A 20,183-nucleotide genomic window follows, 5' to 3' on the forward strand; every position below is an offset into this window, starting at 1 on the left:
TTAGTATGCGTGAAGCGCTGAGGCCATGCCGGGCGCCTGGCGCGCACTCTGAAAGCGTTAGCTGTCGTCGAGCCTGTGGAATGCGATAAGGCAAGAGGCGGAAGTAAAAGCCTACGTATTCTAAAGGAATTGTGCACGATGCATCAATCCGTATTGATTAGCTCTGTGCTAGCTGCTGATAGGAATAAAAATTAAGAGAAATAGTTCACCGCTGAAGGACTTGGGGTTTGTTTGAAGAAACAACACAATATTCAGTCGCCCGTTCAGCAGGTGTCCGCCAGGGACCTGTGCTGTCCTGTGGCAGCGGCTGAACCGTGAGAGTCTCTGAAGCACCAGGCGGGCTATCATTATGGAGGGTGATGTTTCATTTAACAAATTCTCGTTCAGAGTTGGGTCTTGCAAAATGCAGTGAACACAGATGGGAAGAGACAAGAAAGGGACCCCAGGCTGAGGAATGCATGAGCACAGTCTTAGGGCAGCAAGGAGCAGGCTATGGGATGTGAGACCAGTGGCACTGGGCGGACCTGACCCCTCAGGTCCTGCCTTCCTTGCACCAGATGCCCCCATCCCACCCCCACCCGCGGCAGCTTTGAAGCTCGTGAGCAAAAGTGCAGGCTGTCAGCACCAGAGAAACCCCGGCGCTGGCAGCACTGACAGCTGCTGCCTTGGCAGATGAGAAGGACAGGGGCACTGGGAAGCGATAAAGGGGGCGGAGATTCGAACCGCCAATCATTTATTGCTGCAGGCGTGTCTAATGCTAAACAGAATTAGAACCAAATCTACCAGCTGTGTTGTCAAATGTTAAATTATGGGAAAACATTCAGTGAAAACAGCAGGCACAAAGAATATATACATGATCATCTCACCTAGGTTTAAAAAAAATAGAGAATAATAAAAATAATGAAACCCTGCTGCGGACCAGGCACGGTGCCAAGTACCTAACAGTCACCATCTCGTTCAAGGCTCATAACATGTATGTGAGGTGGGGACTGTTCGTACTGTAGTCCCATCTTAATGAAGAGAGTGAGGTTAGGTGGGGTAATTTACCCAGGCCATAGGCTAGCAATGGTGGGAGTGAGATTTGAACCCAGGCAGTTGGCCTCTTACCCCATGTCATACAGGGACTGAGATGGTTTAGTTGAGAAATGAGTCCTAACTCAAACAGTGGCAGTAGGAATGGAGAGGGCCAGAGAAGAAGGGACTCACTTGGAGTTGGTTTCTGGAGATGCTGAGGGAAAGCCACCCTATTTTCCAGAAATGTCAGGACCCCACGTCTGGACAGGGCCTTCCGTCCACCGGTGTTGGCAGAATTGTCTCTGTGAACTCGGGCTGAGGCCAGGGGTTAGGAATAAAGCTGCTCACGCTGGGATTCATGTCAGGTGGGAACCATCTTCTGTTTCACAAACTCACCCCTCAGCAGGGACAGGTAGAGGGATGCAGACTGCATGTCCGTGTAAAGAAGAATTCCCATCGACGTGACAGTGAAATTTGGAGATGCCATGAAGTGCTCACAATAAGTGATCAATAAGTACTATAGAAACAACTTTATAAAAGCATAAGAGCCCTAGCCAGTTTGGCTCAGTGGTTAGAGTGTCGGCCTTCGGACTGAAGGGTTCCGGGTTCAGTTCTGAGCACATGCCCAGGTTGCAGGCTCGATCCTCAGTAGGGGGCGGTCAGGAGACAGCCAATCAATGATCTCTCTCATCATTGATGTTTCTATCTCTCCCTCTCCCTTCCTCTCTGAAATCAATAAAAATATATCTTAAAAAAACATTAAAAAAATAAAAGCATAAAGAGGTTTTATAGCATAGCAAAAGAGTGTAGTATTCAAGGTATATGGTGATTTTTTCCAAATAAGCAGTTTTGGCCAATATGGGCATCACCAGGTAACCAAAAACCCAAACACCAAGAGCATTGTTTCAGCCTTTTATGAAGACCAGGGGTTTCTGAAGGTATGGATGGATTTCATATGGACTTGTTCTCTGAATCTGGAAATGCTAGAATTAAAGGCACTCTTTGAAGCTTTAAAGAAATAAAAATAAAAGTCGTGAGAGAACACGCCTTACCACAGAAGGTAGTGTGATACGTTCAGGTTTGAGAAAACATAGCACATGTTGAAGTTCTACAGTGAGTTACTTTGAGGCAAACTGAGGTCCTGCTGACCACCCTGACCCATCCTGTAGGTACTGTCAGAGGCAGGACAGTGAGCTGTAGAGAACTTACCAGCACAGGACTGTTGGCCGGGCCCTTTTGTAGTTTATCTGTTCTCAGAAGTGGGGAGATTCACAAGGAGAGCCAGTTTAGGACAGGGGCCGAGTCCAGAGGACATTGTAGTGGGAAAAGCATCCTTTGAGATCATCTGCTTATCATCTTATAGATAAGGAAACAGGTCTGTGTAAACTTTTAAGTCTTGTCCTGATCTCTCTGAGGCACAGCCCACAGGCAGCTGTAAACAGATTAGGAGACAGAGATATTAGGGGTTGCCTGCAAAGAAATGCTGTATTTTTATCCAGTTGGTCATCCTGCCCCCAAAAAAGTAGCCAAAGACCAATATAAGAAAAATAATCTCATTTGCCTGGAATGTGGAGAAGGTTTGGCTGAGGGAGGGATCTTGTCCTGCAAAGGTGGCCGACAGCAGGACCCACGGGGTTACTTTGGTATGGACCACAGTTCTGAATGGGGGGACACAGAGACTCCTCTGTTTACAACCCTGTGAAATCTACTTCCTGTAGTTTTTATGAGAATGTAACCTTCCCTCCCCTCTTGCGTTCAGTTTGAGATAAAGAGGAACTTCATCGTTTAAATAAAAAAAAATTTTTTAAGGACAATAGGCTATTTGGACACCAGTATAAAGGTGGGGAATCTGACTCTGGGTGGGAGGGTATCAGAAAGAACTTCCTGGAGGAGGTGATGTCTAATCTGAGCTTTGAAGGATAAGTAGAAGTGAAATAGATTAAGAGGGAGAAGGTAGAGTGTTCCAGGCAAAGGGACATGAAGATGTGGAGATGAGAAAACATGGGGAAATGCAAGTCGTTCTGGTGTGACCGGTGTGTTAGATGAAAGATTGGGAGTGGCAGGAGTTTCGAAGTAGGAAGCAGGGATGGTACCAAAGGCAGAGAAACCAGTTTGCAAGCTCAGGCGAAGTGCAGGCAAGAAATAATATGTGCCTGCACCAAGCAGGGCATCGAGGAGGAGGGAGAGGAGGAGGGGGGTAGGTGGTAAGAGAAGGAATAAGAAAAAGAACCAAGTGGTTTGGTGACCAGTTGGATTTGGGAGGAAGGAGGAAGAGGCAGTCACAGGTGACTTCTGAGGTTCTAGGTTGGCTGACAGGGGGCGGGGGCGTTCACCGAGATTTGAAATACGGGAGGGAAGCGAGTTTGGACATGCAGCCGTTGAGGTGTCTGGAGGTGTGTACCTGGTTGGATCTGTGAATTGGTGGTTCTTCAGCAAACTGATGGGAGTTGACGTTTCAATTAGGGACAGTTCACCAGGATGAATATGTAGATGGAGAAGAGACCTAGGAATGCAGGATACTGACATTTCGGGGAGAGAAGGAAATGGGGTGGTGTGGAAGAGATGTGGAAAGAAACTGAGGAGAGGCGAGGTTAAAGAACCAACAGATACAGTGGGAGTTTGAGAGGGCTAGCAGGACCCGTATTGGAGAAGGGTCAGGATTTAATGCTGGATTCTCCTTTGTCTTACATTATTTATTATATGTGCACTAGTCTTTGAAATTAAATCCCAGCTTCCTTAAAAATAGGGACTGCCCTGGCCTGGTGGCTCAGTTGGTTAGAGCGTCGTGCCGTACCCCAACAGGTTGTGGGTTCGATTTCCGGTCAGGGCACGTACCTAGGTTGTGGATTCCATCCCTGGTTGGGGTCCCCCTTCCTCTCTTTTCAGAAAATAATGAAAACATATCCATGGGTGAGAATTAAAATTTAAAAAACAGGAACGGAATATTGTGTTTCTAAAGCATCTAGACTGGTGCTGAGCCTATGGATAAGCTCTCCACATACTATTTTTTGGTTAACCGGCCCACCTTATTCTACCTCCCTATTTAAACTCCACAAAGACACCAGATCAGTTTAGGCATGATCCCCTTACCTTTCATCTTTGTAATCAGAGCATGTGCCCATTGTTATAAAGGTATTTCCGTCTACTACCTGCAGACCTAGCGTGCGACCCAGGGACGTACAGGCAGCTGACCTGAGAGTTTAGAGACCTGAATTTTAAAAAGAAGTTCATCTGGCACACCTGATCCAGGGGAGGCCCAACCATCTGCCTTCCCTCGTGTGGATGTGTGACTGCCAGGAGGTGTCACGCTAGCAGCCATCCACTGCCGTGGAAGTAGAACCTCATTCGTTACAGAAGCTTAAGCCGTTTGGCTTTAAGGCCACTAACATTCCATCAGGAAACTGAGGCCTTCTATAGGCTTGTGTGGACAAAGGAAACCTTTGTGTGATCTTGACACCTGAGTATTGTACGTCAGCTGTCGACTGCCTCTCTGTGTCAGTGTCATCAAGAGAAGAAATTCCTCAGTCGATAATCTGTACCTGGCACGAGGGTCCCCCTGGGAACGTGTGGGTGCCCCAGTCTCTGTGCAGAGAGAGGGAACGGTGGAAGGTTTGTTCAGACATTAAGGGTCCCTTTTCCTGCTGGGCAGGAAGGAGGAGCTTCTGCTCAGTATCTCTAGCTGATAGAGAAGAGGATACGTTTCGTTCTCTCCCAGCCGAGTGCAGAGGGGGAACGGAGCGTATCTTCCCCTTTAACGAGTATAAAATTTAAGTGCGCAGGGCAAAGTGCACATCACCAGTTGGTCAAAGATTGGATTTTTCTTTCCCCAGCTCCACCCCAGAGCTTTCTCCTGTGTGTTTTAGAAAAGGCTTCACTCCTGCCCTTACTGCTCACAGTGAGCCGTGAAACAGATTTTTCGTGAAGAAGGATTGAGCTGTTTTCTTGCTCTGTCACTTTATCTCTATGAAGAAGGAAGAAATACTATACCAGGGACTAAAAGGAAAAAGGGTGACTTAACAGCAAGATAGCAAAATGTCCCTGCCCTGAAACCAGGTGGGGGAAAAAACAAAACAAAAGAAAAGTAAAAATAGAGGAGAAATTTCATTAACTGAAATTTAGAAATAGCCCCAATGGTAACACATGAATTTCAAGGGCTGTCTGCCAGGATCAGGTCAATCTGAATGGAAATAAAGGATGACATGGGGTATACAACTCCCAGGATTGAGAAGCACAATAGTGGAGGCTCAAAGGGGCCCCAGCTCGGAGAGATAGGCCAGAGACCACCCATCTAGAATCCATGCTCTTTGGAAAGTCAGGGTTGCAGACAGGCCCTCTTTTTCTCTTTGCTCAGCTTGGTGCCGTTGCGGGATGCGAGGCTGGGAGATATGCAGCAATGGCTCCACGGGGGCCCTTGGGCACTATGATATGGAATGTGGGTTCTGTCTTCGGTTTAGTATGGAGTCATCGGTAGGAAGTGATATGACCAGATTTCTGTTTGGGAGAGTGTAAGTGGTGGTGTTGAGTAGGATGAGGTAGGAAGAGTGAGACCAGTTACGAGTCCTCAGGTTGCCTTGTAAACTGCTCAAAGGGAGAGAGTGCCTGGTTTTGTTTGATAGTTGGGGCTTTGTCTGCCCTTCGTGTTTTCATGGCCTTTCCCAGAGAAACCTGACCACTCCGTTTCCAGGTTGGCTTGGTTTTGGATTTTCAAACCTTTTTTTTCCTAGCTATTGGGATGGGGTTGCCAAGATTTGGTTTTGCACCTTCTTGAAAATCTCCTTTCTCTGTCCTTAACTGTAAGTTTTTAGTTTTTCTGATTTGGGACGCAAGGCAGTCACCAAAAAAGCTACATTATCATGTTCTAGCTCCAGTGTAAGACCCTGCATTCAATCCATTACGTTGACTTTTCTCCAGACAATGGAACCTGGAATAGAGCCCAGAAGTTCTGGCGTGTTCTCATGTTCTATTTTCTGCATGCCGTGTCATATCCTGGTGCCTATACAGAGCTCTCAGACCCTACCTCCAACACTGACATTCTTATACTCTCTTTCCCTGTCCCTCCTCCATCTCCTTCTCTACTCCCCGCCCCCTTTCACGGGCATCCCCCATAAGTCTCTCTGTCTCGTAGTTCAAAATAGTGAATATTTGTAGCAAGTCATTTTTAATCCTTCAGTTGAAAATATTCATTCGTGAAATATTTAAGTACTGATTTGTTGAACTGTACGAGGTAGCTTACGTCACATCTCATCTGATACTCAACAATTCTATATTGTAGAGATTATTTCAACTGCTTTGAGGCTTATAAGGGTTGTAGTCACTTGACTACAATCACACAATTTGTTTGGCAGAGTCTGGACAACAGTACCCATTGAGTTCATATAAGGCACCAAATACTGCACTTAGACCTATGAAAGGCATGAGGGTTAGAGAGGCTGGGAAGGTAACTCGTCACCATTGCCCAGGTCTCGGCCTACAAAGCCATGCTCATTCTGCTGTTCCATGTTAACAATAAAAGTGTCCCCCTGATACTTGCTTTGATGTTTTTGTTCTATGCAAGAGGCTCTGGGAATCAGGGAAAACAAGCCTGAGAGGTCCAATAGGGTTTCACAGAAAAGGAGGCATTTATACTAGGCCCTAAGAGATGAGTTTTCCAAAGAGAGAAGTATAGGAAGGCACTGTTGTCCATGACACACAGGTATGTTGCCTGGTTGTGCGGAAGGAGCTTGGTGGCCGTTGCGGGATGCGAGGCTGGGAGGTATACAGCGATAGCTCCACGGGGGCCCTTGGGCACTATGGTCTGGAATGTGGGTTCTGTCTTCTGTTTAGCATGGAGTCATCGGTAGGAAGGGATATGACCAGATTTCTGTTTGGGAGAGTGTAAGTGGTGGTGTTGGGTAGGATGAGGGAGGAGGAGTGAGACCAGTTAGGAGACCCATGACAATAATTCAGGCCAGAGCCTGACCTAGGACATTAGGGGGAGATGGAGAGCCTCCGTCAGCGGAAGCCCTAACTATTAGGCAACTCCCATCAGTTCACTGGGCTGCACATACCATTGCAAACTTGCTCTTACACTTATTGTTAGGGTGGGTAATGGCATATACACCTTTATGCTTGCATTTGTGTACATATATACTGATATATGTGTGATTGTGTGCACTAACTAGCCTGTTATACATACTACTAGAGGCCCAGTGCACGAATTCGTGCACGGTGGTGTCCAGCCAGCCCGGCCCCAATCAGTGGATCAGGGCCGGGCCTGTCAGGAGAAGGGGACCGGGGGAGGTTGGCCGGCCAGCCCCACCCCCGATTGGTGTGGGGGGGCCCGATTGGCGGTGGAGCTGGCTGGAGGAGGGGCCGCAGGCCATTCGGGGTGGTGGGAGCTGATCAGGGATGGGGCCAGCTGTGGGGAGGGGCTGCAGGAGGTTGGCTGGCTGGCCCCGCCCCCTATTGGGGTCAGGGAGGGGGGCAATAGGGCGGGGTCAGCTGGGGGGAAGGGCTGGGGGGGGTTGGCCGGCTGCCCCCCCCTCAATCAGGGGCGGGAAAGGCTGATCAGGGGCAGGGCCAGCCAGGGGGGCAAGGGGGGGTGTGGCCACGTGAGGTTGGCCTCTGGCCTCACCCCTGATCGGGCCAGTTCGCTGGCCACAGTGGGCGTCATAGCAACCAGTTCTGTTCGTTTAGGAGTTCAGGTGCTGGCTTTTTATATGTATATAGATACTGAAACTTGTTTGTTTTCCCACTTAAACTACCTAGAGGTCATGTTTTTATCTGGAGCTGCCCAATTCCCTTTGGATAGCTGCTTAGTATTTTATTATATGGATGCGCCATAATGCATTTATAACACATAATGTAATTACTGTATGGTGGACATTTAGATTTCCGGTATTGTGCCATTACAAATGATGCAGTGAGTATTCTTGTATGTACATATTTTGTACATGTGAAAATAGAGCCAAGTTCCTAGAAATGAATTCTTAGAAGAATTTGACATTCTCTGAAATTGCTGAGTTAAATGGATTGGGCGGTTGTACTTCAGTATATTGCTAAATTACTGTCCATGCTGCCCGTTTTCCTAAGCCCTCACCAGCACAAGGAGTTACCAGACTTTGATGGTGAGTCATCTGATGGTAAAACTGGTACCTGTACATAGGCTTGAGCCACTTTCATTTCCCTTTCAGAGAACCATTGTTATCCTTTTTGTTTTTGTTTTTCATTTTCCGTTTGTGTGATTGGCCTTATTTCACTGTAGGAGTTCTTGATTTATTAAGGAAATTTGCCTTTTATCTGGTGTAAGGTTAAGATATTTCTTCCCAGTGTGGTATTTGTCTTTTGGCTTGACTTTTGGCAGTAATTACTGTAAAATTTTCTTTAGTTAAATCTATCAGGGTTTTTTTGTATATGTACATGGCTTCTAAATTTCATGTTATATGTAGAGAAGAGCTTACCGCTTCTGTGATTATTTTTAAAACTCTTGCATTCTTTTTCTTCCAATATTTGTATAGTTTAATTTTTTTAATTAAAAGTTTTCCACCATTTGTAATGTATTTAGAATAAGGTACTAAGTATGGATCAAACTCCCCCCCCCCCATTGTCCCAACACCATGCATTTAAAAATTCTTACTCTGTTGACTTGAAATGCCCTAAGTTATCTTCTTACGTGTGGGTCTTACCTACCCAGCTCGATGAGAAACTTTTTCAGGGCCTATTCGGTTTTTATCCTGTCTTGTTTCCCCCATAATGTTCTGTACAGAATAGGTATGACATTATTTTCTTTACATTTTAAAAATTGTGAATTCCGTACACCGTGTAGGAAAGAACACGAGACATTCATGTACTGTGTAATGAACATTTATAAAATGAACACCTTGTGTAACCACCTAGTCCTAGACCAAGAAGTAGGCCATTTCCAGCTTCCCAGGCGCCCCCTGGAGGCTCTTCCCATCACAGTCCTCTCCCACCCTCAGAGGTAGCCACTCTCTTGACTTGGGACAGTGATTTTCCTTGTTTTTCTTTGCCTTGAGGTTGAACCACATGAAAGTGCCTTTTTTTTTTTTTTTTTTTTTTAGGTAAAAAATTGTTGACTATCTGCAACTTTTTATGTCAACCTGGTCATTTTACCACCGATGGATCTGTAAACAGGATAGTGTAGCTGAGCCTGGTTTTGAGTATTATTTCAGCGTAACCTTCCTGCATCTGCCCTGTGCTGTGCTTTCACTCGCTGTGGTGGAGTACTCAGCCACCGTGCTGTGAGCTGTCAGTTCTCGTTGCTGGATGAGGCCCTTAGCTGACTCTGCGACTTCTCATTTATCCGTTCCACTGTTGCTGGACGAGGAGCCACTTCCAGTTTTGACTCCTGCAAATAGTGTTGCTGTGAAAACCCTCGTACGTGCTTTAACGCACGTGGCCAGGATTTCCTCTGGGACCTGGTCAGCAGGTTAGGGCCCCCTGCGTCATTTTTGTTTGTTTGTTTTTGTTTTTTTTAACTTTTAATTTTGAAATAATTTTACGTTTCTAGAAGAGTTACAAAGTTGGTACAGAGAGTTCCTGTCTCTCTCTCCTTTACCCAGCTTCCCCTGATATAAATGTCTCACATAATTATGGTACCTTTTTAAAACTCAGTTTTTAAAACTCACTTAATGTCTCTTTTCTGTTCTAGGACCCAGTGCAGGACAGCACATTGCATTTAGTCGCCATGTCTCCTTAGACATGAAACAAACTTCCCAGCTGTAGTACAGTATTTGTATAAAGTTCTTTTTGTTTTTAGGCTTAAAGTATCTAGTCAAAATACTGCTTTCCAGAGTTACTGTTACATCATCTTTTGGGTCTTGTTTCTTTCACTTAGATAAGTTTATTTAAAATTCATCCATGTTGTTGTGTGAATCAATAGTTTCTTCATTTAAAAAAAAAAGTTAGTGAACTTTACATTACATGAAATTAATCATTTTCAGGTAAACAATTCAGTGGTATTTAGTTCATTCGCAATATTGTACAACCACCACCTGTCTAGTTCCAAAATATTTTCGTCACTTCAGAATAAAAACCCATTAAATGAAGCAGTTACTTTCCATTTCTCCCTCCTCCCAGCCTCTGGCAACCACCAAAATGCTTCCTGTTTCTATGCATTTACCTATTCACATGAATGGAATCATACAATATGTGATCTTTCGTGTCTGTCTAGCATAATGTTTTTGAGGTTCATCCATATTGAATCAGTACTTTTCCTTTCTTTTTAAAATTGTGGTAAAATATACATAACATAAAATTTGCCATTTTTCCACCATTTTTAAGTGTACAGTTTAGTGGCATTAATTACATTCACAATATTGTGCAGCCATCACCACTATCTGATTCCAAAGCCTTTTTATACAAAAATATATTTTTATTGATTTCAGAGAGGAAAGGAGAGGGAGAGGGAAATAGAAACATCAATGATGAGAATCATTTGATCAGCTGGCTACCTCCTGCACGCCCCCTACTGGGATCAAGCCTGCAACTTGGGCATGTGCCCTTGACTAGAATCGAACCCGGGACCCTTCAGTCTGCAGGCCATCACTATCCACTGAGCCAAACTGGTTAGGGCTTCAATGCCTGTTCATCACCCTAAACAGAAACCCCACTCCCATTAAGTAATAATTCCTCTTTCCCCACTCCTCCCAGCCCCTGGTAACCTCTAAGTTTTATCTCAATGAATTTGCCTATTCTACATATTTCATATAAGTGGAATCATGCAATATTTTCCCTTTTGTGTCTCTGGCTTATTTCACTTGGCATTATGTTTTCAAGGTTCATCTATGTTGTAGCAAGCGCCAGACTTTATTCCTTTTTAGGGGAGAACTAGAGGCCCAATGCACGAAATTCGTGCAAGAGTAGGCCTTTCTTCCCCTGGCTCCCGGCACCGGCTTCCCTCCAGCACCTGGGACCCGGGCTTCCCTCGCAGAGGGAGGCCCTGCCCACCCGCCGCAGCCCGCCAGTCGGTGGCCTGGGCCTCCCTCTGTGGGGCGATCATGGGGCGATGACTGGGCCTCCAACCAATTGCATCGCACCCTTGGCTGGCCTGGCACCAGTGACTTTCATAGTGTGGTCCCAGATGGTCGTCCGGATGGTCGTTCCGCTGTTTGGCCATTCGGTTGATTTGCATATTACGCTTTTATTGCATAGGGTAATATTGTATGGCTAGGCTACATTGGTTCATCTGTTGATGTTCACTTGTGCTATTTTCGCCTTTGGCTCTTGTGAATAATGCTGCTATGAACATGGGCGTACAGGTACTGTTGGGCCCTTGGTTCCAGTCCATATGGGTAAATACCTGGAGTGGAATGGTTGGCTGACCCCTGGTCTAGCATATGTACGGTGATAAACTAAATTCCAACATGGTTATATTTTTAAATTTTTGCCAATCTGGCCTATATGTGATGGTATTTCCTTGTGATTTTAATTTGTATTTCCTGGTTTCTAATGGGGTTGAACACATTGTCACATGTTTATAAGCCATTTTAATTCCCTATTTTATAATGTGACCATTAATTTTCCTATTGGTGGTTTGTCTTAACAAATGAATGTTGATGAATTGGTGTCTCCAATTAATGTTTCCTCTGTGTTTCTGCAGAACAAATAGTGGAGAAAGATGAAGGTCCGTATTACACTCACCTGGGATCTGGCCCCACGGTAGCCTCTATCCGGGAACTCATGGAGGAGCGGTGAGTGATGTGCAAATGTCCAAGGAGAAATGGGCAAGTTGTTAATAGAATATGGATTTTTAAGCACCTCTCATTTTCATGCCTTGGATATCAAGGAATATTGATATTCAGGCTGAGGAAGGTTGAATGTGGGGTTCTCACCCCAACTTTTTAAAAATATATTTTTTATTGATTTTTAGAGAGGAAGGGAGAGGGAGAGAGAGATAGAAACATCAATGATGAAAGAGAATCATTGATCTGCTGCCTCCTGCACATCCCCTACTGGGGATCGAGCCCACAACCCAGGCATGTGCCCTTGACTGGAATCGAACCCCGGATCCTTCAGTCCGCAGGCAGATGCTCTATCCACTGAGCCAAACCAGTTAGGGCTCTCATCCCTATTACTTCTGGGTTTCTTTCTTTCTATAGGTCTGCCCTCCATCGATTCCCCCTCTCCCCTTTTCCTCTCTCTCTTTCTTGAAATAGTTTATTGAAGAAGTGTGGTTGAATGGCTGTATGTCCTATAGAGTTTCCCACGGTCTGGATTTTGCTGCTAGCTTTCCGTGGTATCGTTTAACATGGTCTTCTGCCCTATGTGCTATAAATTGGTAGTTAGAGCTAAAGACTTGATCAGAAACAGATTGTATTTTCTTTCTTTTTTGAAAAACTACTTTATAGGTAGTATTTTGCACCTCAGCTAGGAGGTATGTACTGTCACATCTTTGGCCAGTGGTTGCCTCCTGAGTCCTCTCGACTTGATCCTAGGTGTCTTGAATAGCTTTCTTGACTTCTCATATGACATATGTTTTGGGCTCACATTGTGTGTGTATCCAAGAAACCCTGCTTCCTTTTATTGTGGGATAAAAGGATTTAGAAAACAGACTCTGGGTGTTGGGCACGCTCATTGCCCCTGTGGTTCTCGCTGTTTCTGGACCATTTCAGTAGAAAGAGCGAAGATGTGTGTTTAGGTTTTTCATTTTTGTCATTGTTTGGTGATTAAATACATCATGAATTTATATTGACACTTCCAATTCAAACTCAAGCCTGTAGGGTTTTTACTCAGTAACTCTCTTTTGTTTTGTTTTTTGAGCAGTGTGTATGGATAAAGACTTTAAAATCTGGGTAGGTGTCCACAGCAGATGTTAAATGCTCTGAGTTCTAGTATATGGAGAGGTGAAATAGCTCAGTGGTTGAGAGCATGTGGCCACTGGAGCTGGACTGGCCCTGCCTCTTACTGCCAAGTCACTCAAATTCTCTGGGACCCGTTTTCCTTATCTGCAGAATGGAGATGCTGACAAGTACACACGCTGTGGAGAGTTGTGAGGGTAAACTGGATCGATTGTAGGTAAAACACTTAGTGTTTATTAGTAAGTACTGCATAGAGTGTCTCCCTCATACACATGTACTGACTGCATTTTTTAATAACAAGCATTAGTATTTCAATAGTAAAGGCAAAGATTATGTAGACATAAACATGTTTATTCATATATATGTGGGGGGGCGGGGCGGAGGCTGAGTGGTTCGCAAGTTTCCACAAATTTGGGAACCCAATTTTGTCTGACCAGGGTAGCCAGACGAATCCTGTCATTAATATAGCAGGGAACTTGATTTTGAACTAACTCAGAGCATCCCTGAATGAGTAAAAGGTAAGATGGATGGAGGACTGTCATCTGCTGTCATCACTCTTACTTATCCTGTACCATCTGGAAACATTTAATTCAGAGTAGCCCATCAGAGCCCTCGCTGGTTTGGTTCAGTGGATAGAGCGTCGGCCTGTGGTCTGAAGGGCCCCGGGTTCGATTCCAGTCAGGGCATATGCCCAGGTTGCAGGCTGGATCCCCAGTAGGGGGCGTGCAGGAGGCAGCCGATCAATGATTCTCTCTTATCATTGATGTTTCTATCTCTCTCTCCCTCTCCCTTCCTCTCTGAAATCAATAAAAAATATTTTAAATTAAAAAAAAAGAAAGCCCTGACCAGTTTGGCTCGGTGGATGGAGCATCGGCCTGCGGACTGGGGGGTCCCGGGTTCGATTCCGGTCGGGGGCATGTGCCTTGGTTGCGGGCGCATCCCCAGTGGGGGGTGTGCAGGAGGCGGCTGATCGATGTTTCTCTCTCATCGATGTTTCTGGCTCTCTACCCCTCTCCCTTCCTCAATGTAAAAAATCAATAAAATATAATTTAAAAATAAAAGACAAAGTAGCCCGTCAGAAAAGCAGGTGACTAGAGACCCAGTCTCTAACTTCAAGCCTGATTGAAAGGGCACCTCTGAGTCCACGAGAATGAAACATTTAAAACAGGGTGTGTGGTGTACACGCATGCCTGCATGTGTCCACACGCATGTGTGTTGCAGTTTGAAGGTTGGGAGGGGCAGCATCTTGGCCATTGACTTCTGTAAGGAATCCTCACAGCAGATTGAGGGCTGCTGGGGAGTCAAGTGTACAAGTTTGGCTCTGGCTTGTGTGGCTCCGTTGATGCATCGTCCCCTGCACCAAGAGGTTGCTGGTTCAATTCCCGGTCAGGGCACATGCCCACGGTGCAGGCTCCATCCCCAGTGGGAGGCCCTGCAGGAGGCAGTGATCAGTGTTTTGCTCGCACATTGATGTTTCTCTCTCTCTCTCCCTCTCCCTTCCTCTCTCTCAGAAACTTTTTCTAAAAAACTTTTAACAGCAGCAGCAAAATGTACATGTTTGATCTGGGACAATTTTGGGGTGTGTGTTTCTTGGTCGCAAATGTATGAGATTTATAGATAGCTGTCTAAATAACTCTCAGTTATAAATGACTGTGTTTTTGAAACAAGGATTAAGAGATAGTGATAAAGTTGAGGTTTTCCCTTTTTCTTCCCCCCCCCCCCCCCCCCCCCCGCGCCCACAGCCAAGCATAGATTCTTCAGAAGCTGATTCAAGGGAGGGATTCCTCTCAAGACCAGGAATACTTGTGGTTTTCCTCAGCAACTGGTTTATTTTTATCCTGAGTCCTGTTGACAGCACCCTAAGGAGACCTCATTAGCTTCCTGGATTTCTCATGTGATGAAATGTCCCAGGCTCATCACAGAAATACACACAAGACCCCACTGTTTGCATCCTGTGTACCAACATCGTGTTTGTCTGTCCCACCTTTCCTCTGACTCCATCCCCTGTTATTTTTCTCACGTAAACATCTCTCTTAAGTTCCCTTTGGGACAAGAAGGGGAGTGAGCGATTGATGAGAATAACCAGGCGGGGGGTCCAGTTGGTGCATGGTTCAGGCTGTCTCTCTCCCTAGCCCTCCCCCTCTCTCTGCAGGGCCGCTCTACTGCCAGGAGTTAGCCAAAGGCAGGAGGGGAAGCAAACTGAAATCAGAGAGACATTGGTGCTTTTAGCTTACCTGGTAAACATTTGGAGAAAGGAGGGGGAGTCAAAAGGGAACCCTAAAATATGATCCCAGATTATTACGCGTCCCATACCTCCTGGCTCCCCAGCTCCTCACTGTCGCTGATGACTGGAATCAGTCCTTCAGACCCGTTTCTGGAGCGGCGTGCTGCACCGAGCCACAGGGCCTCTGGCTGGAAGGGGATCCTCCACAGCCTAGGGCAGGGGTGGGCAAACTTTTTGACTCGAGGGCCACAATGGGTTCTTAAACTGGACCGGAGGGCCGGAACAAAAGCATGGATGGAGTGTTTGTGTGAACTAATATAAATTCAAAGTAAACATCATTACATAAAAGGGTACGGTCTTTTTTTTTTTTAGTTTTATTCATTTCAAACGGGCCGGATCCGGCCGTGGGCTGTAGTTTGCCCACAGCTGGCCTAGGGGGTCACTAAACGTTCATTCTAGGAATGAAGAACCAGCCCTATTCCTCGCACTCGCAGTGCTGGGGAGGGAGCAGGTCTCATTACTGTGTGACAGAGGGAACCCCGAAGAAGGACCACTTTAGACCAGTGGTTCTCACCCTTAAATGTGCTTCCGTCCCCTGCAGGGCTTGTGAAAGCACCGATCGTGGGGCCCCAGCCCCGGGTCTCGAACCTCACGGTCTGGGTTGGGGCCCGGGGACCTGCATTCCTCCCAGGGTTGCAAGTGGTGCTGGTCCTGGCACAGCCTTGGAGAGCCACTGGCTGGGATGATCAGGTTACCCCCGGGGAATAAGGTTTCCGTTCAGCCTCGTCCTGCAGACTTAGTTTAGCGTCTGGGAATTCATCTGTATTTCTAAAAGGGCCTCTTCATGATAGGCCAGAGAGTCAGACATTTACATTAAAAAAAGAATTACATCTGGAATCGGTTGGTTGTCTTTAAACACTGAGACAGTTCTGGTTTTTCTAAAAACGTCTAGCTGATCATTTAGTGCTCGGCCCTCCTGTCTGCTCTGGAATCGTAGGTCCACGGCAGGAAGCGCCCTCGCGAGGGTGGGATGGCGGGGAAGCCCGCGCCAGTGTCCTCAGCTCACCCTCCCGTGGGGAACCCGATATCCTTCCTGTCCGACCGACCGGTGGGAGCAGTGTGGTCACCTCCGGCCGCTCTGCCCACAGCGCCCAGCACACACCGAGCGCCCAGCCTCTGCCCTCGCGGGCCGCTTCCTGATAAATCTTGTTGGATTCAACGTTTTCCGGGACCCAGACAAAAGCAGCTCTCTCTGGTCTTGTCCTCTTGAGCCAGGCCACGCTGCGAACGCCCCAGCGTGCTGTGTGCAAGCACTTGCTGTACGGGACTCACACGGCCTCAGCACTTTAATGTGGGAATTATCAGAAACACTTCTCGCTTTTTCACGGAGACCTTGCGCAAAGTAGAGAACTCAGAGAAACCTTAGATCAGGTTTTAAAACTGCTTGTTCTCTTTTCCAATTACAAAAATAAGACATGTCTATAAAAGGCCTTTTTTTAAAAAAAGTTTAGAGTGAATAAAGCTCTCTAGCTATTCGCCTTCCCAGAAGAAACTTAAAAGAAATGTTTACCTTTCAATTTTTTCTGAGCATTTACAAAGATATGCATATGGATATAAAGACATTGTGAACCCAATGGGATCAATCACGCTATCCCCACAGTTTGCAACTGCTTCCCCTCCCCCTTAATTTCTTCCGTGCTGTACATGTCATTCTGTCGAGTCCTTTTACATGGCTACATGGTTTTCCATTGCGTGGAAATGTATTTTCTTGAGCCAGGCCTATGCTGGACACTTAAGTTGTTTCTGATTGTTTTTTGTTGTTGTTGTTGATGCAACAATGAATATCTTGTGGCTCAATCTTGGTGCATTTGCACAATTACTTCTGAGGTAGAGATGTCTAGATGTGGAGTAAGTGAGATAGACTATATGTGTAATTGTATTTGTATGTTAAATGTGTGTATTACTGCCATAGCCATGATAACATTCCCTTCTGTGAAATCGTATGTTAAAATAATGCTGTGACCAAATTGGATTCACTATAGCAATCCAAGGGCAGTTTGATTTAGGAAGTCTGTTAAAATAGCATCCCATGCTAATTGACCAAAGGAGAAAAACCATTCCATCATCTCTCCCCTCGGATACTAGGAATGTATTTGATGAAAGGAATCAATTCTTTCTTGAAACATTTTTTAAAATGTGATTACGTTTGTTGGGGGTGACCTTGGTTAATAAAGGTGATCAATTCTTGATTAAAAATCCTTAGAACAGAAGACCCTTTCAAAGTCAGGAGGTCCTTGTCTATCCCAGAGGCAGTGGGCTTCATGCTCAGCGATGAGTGGTTGGGAGCATTTCCGGAAAAGTCAGGAAATAAGCAAAGATGCCTGCTGGCACTCGGAAGCTGCCCAGCAGAGGCGAGGGACTGAAATAGAGGCATGAAGCGTGGAAAGCAGGAGGTGGCAAGCGACCACGATTTGCAGGTGATATGATCCTGTACCTGAAACTAAAAAGCTACTAAAAGACAATTCAGGAAGATGGCTGCTTACATTATTAAGAATAATTAGTGTTGCCCTGGCTGGTTTGGCTCAATGGATGGAGTGTCGGCCTGCGGACTGAAGGGTCCTGAGTTCGATTCCGGCCAAGGGCACATGCCTGGGTTGCGGGCTTGATCCCCAGTGGGGGGCGTGCAGGAGGCAGCCGATCAATGATTCTCTCTTACCATTGATGTTTCTATCTCTTTCTCCCTCTCCTTTCCTCTCTAAAATCAATAAAATATATTTTTTTTAAAAAAAGAATAATTAATGTTTATTGGACTCGTCCCTGGTGCCAGGAACCCCAAAGCACTTTAAGTAACGCACTCCGTGTGGATTACCTCACGTGCCCGATTCCCGAGCACTTCATCTCCATTGTACAGATGAGGAAACTGAGGCCTGGAGAAGCTCTGTCATTTGGCCACAGTCCTTGTAGCAGGAACGGAGCTGGGCTGCCACTCAAGCCCCGTCTGTCTGACCTGCAAGACTGCGCTTTAAGCAGCATTACCCCCAGGAAGTTGTGTGGCCCCGAGCAGGTCAGCTCAGCTCCGGGGCCCTGGTTGCATCCCCTCTGAAGGTGCTTTGGTTAACCAGACGGCCTCAGCATCCACGCGTGTGTGCCCGTGTGCGGGGCCAGCAGAAGCGTGTGGGGAGCCAGGCGTGTTTACTGTCCGGGGGCATCTCGGAGCCAGTGTGTCCTTTTCGCTTCTCCTGCCTCCATGGTCCGCATCATGTTCAACTGTCAGCCAGGGGATGTTGAAGGAGCACAATAGGGTTTCCCCGTTTATTTTCTTTCGTTTGTCGAATTTATAAATAGCTCTCGGGGTGACTCGGCTCACAGGGCTGGACACAAAGGCCTGCGCTTGGCCTTTGGCTTGACCACCTTCCTGGAGGCTCGGAGGCCATCATCGGGGGCGTCCTGCTGGCCTTCTCCCTGGACAGAGTTGGGCATGACGGACCAGCAGCCCTGGGAGCCTGGTGGTGGCCACTCTGTCCCCAGAGGCTCTTAGCACAGAGTCAGCATTTACACTTTCTCTCTCTCCTCCGTGGCCCCTGCAGTCACTAGGCACCCACGGAGCTCTCCTGCTCTCCTTTGGCTCCTCTGAGCTCCGGTGCTTCTGCCTGCCTCCTCACTGGGAGTCACTCTCCTTTGGCTCCTCTGAGCTCCGGTGCTTCTGCCTCCCTCTGCAGGTATGGAGAGAAGGGGAAAGCCATCCGGATCGAGAAGGTCATCTACACGGGGAAGGAGGGGAAGAGCTCCCGCGGCTGCCCCATCGCCAAGTGGGTGAGTGTGGTGACCCCGCCGCCGTGGCCGCACCTCACTCTCCAGGGCTGGGTGGGTGTGGGGGGGAGGCCGACACGGCCACTGGCCAGGACCTCAGGGCTGGCACCTGGCGCTCGGCCGGGGTCCCTTCTTCCAGCCTCTTTCTGTTCACGTGCCGGCTGGCACCCTGGGCTGCCTCGGGACCGCTCTAGCCATGGTGCTCGGCTCATCACGTCCCCGTGGTCAGGGCTGTGGAGAGAAGAAAAGGGGGAGCTGGAGATGGCGTCTTCCCCAAGTCTGGGCCCGCTGTGGCCGACTCTGACTCCTCTGCCCCCTCTGTGTGCCCGGAGCTCCTGGTGTTCCTGTCCCGTCTGGAACGGGCTGGCGAGGCAGGGGCAGGGGCGTTTCTACCTTTGGCTGTTGCAAGTGAAGCTGCTGGGAACAGGGGCGGCAAGTACCTGTCCGCGTCCCTGCTCTCGGTTCCCCGGTCATAGCGTGGAGTTGACTAGTTCTGTGGGAATTGTCCGTTTAGCTTTTTGAGGAACTGCCCAAAACTGTTTCCCACAGCACCGCGGTCCTTGTTTTTTAACCAAAAACATACAGACGTGCAGCATTTTCTCTGCAGGTGTTTTAGGACGACAAAATTCTCAACGTATTTTGCCTTACAATGCTATCTCTGTATTCCTAAGTCTATGTAAATCATTAATAGCTTAGCTTTTGTAATAATTACTGTTACTACAACGCTCTCAGCCTCTGTGGTGGTGACGCCCCAGGACGCTGCCCTAAAGACCTGCCCCCCAGGTCTGGTTGGCAGAAGGAGGGCGTGTGGCCCGCTGTGGTTAACGCCCCTGCCCCGCCCGCGCCCATCCCCGCAGGTGATCCGCAGGCACACGCTGGAGGAGAAGCTGCTGTGCCTGGTGCGGCACCGGGCGGGCCACCATTGCCAGAACGCCGTGATCGTCATCCTCATCCTGGCCTGGGAGGGCATCCCCCGCAGCCTGGGGGACACCCTCTACCAGGAGCTCACCGACACCCTCCGGAAGTACGGGAACCCCACCAGCCGGAGATGTGGCCTCAACGACGAGTACGTGGGCAGGGCCGGGCAGCAGGTGCAGGGACTCCGGCAGCCCTGGGGGAAGCCTTGTTCCATCCAGGGCCCTGTCTGTCCTACAGAGTGAGGCCTGGGTCGGGGGAGTGCTCACCCACGGGTCCCGCCTGGGCTCCGTCCTGGCCGGGGAGGGCCTGTCGACACGGCTCAGCTTTGCTGTTGTGCCCCGGTCGACTCTGAGTGTAACAGGTGTGAAAAGTGTGTGAGTGCCCCACTGGTATACATCCATCACATTCACAAAACCTCT

The 20,183-nt window shown here is 47.5% G+C and overlaps 1 protein-coding gene across 7 annotated transcripts in view; it reads left to right on the forward strand.

Moving 5' to 3' along the window:
- Window positions 1–20,183, forward strand: part of TET3 (tet methylcytosine dioxygenase 3) — an 85,901-nt gene that overhangs the window by 52,857 nt on the left and 12,861 nt on the right. For all 7 annotated transcript variants that reach the window (XM_005869423.2, XM_014542251.1, XM_005869420.2 and 4 more), the window contains 3 exons: window positions 11,615–11,705; window positions 18,756–18,849; window positions 19,704–19,912. In XM_005869423.2, the coding sequence (XP_005869485.1) occupies window positions 11,615–11,705; window positions 18,756–18,849; window positions 19,704–19,912 (394 nt within the window). The remainder of the gene's footprint in view (window positions 1–11,614; window positions 11,706–18,755; window positions 18,850–19,703; window positions 19,913–20,183) is intronic.

This window comes from Myotis brandtii, unplaced genomic scaffold (assembly GCF_000412655.1).
Source record: "Myotis brandtii unplaced genomic scaffold, ASM41265v1 scaffold294, whole genome shotgun sequence".
NCBI lineage: Eukaryota > Metazoa > Chordata > Mammalia > Chiroptera > Vespertilionidae > Myotis > Myotis brandtii.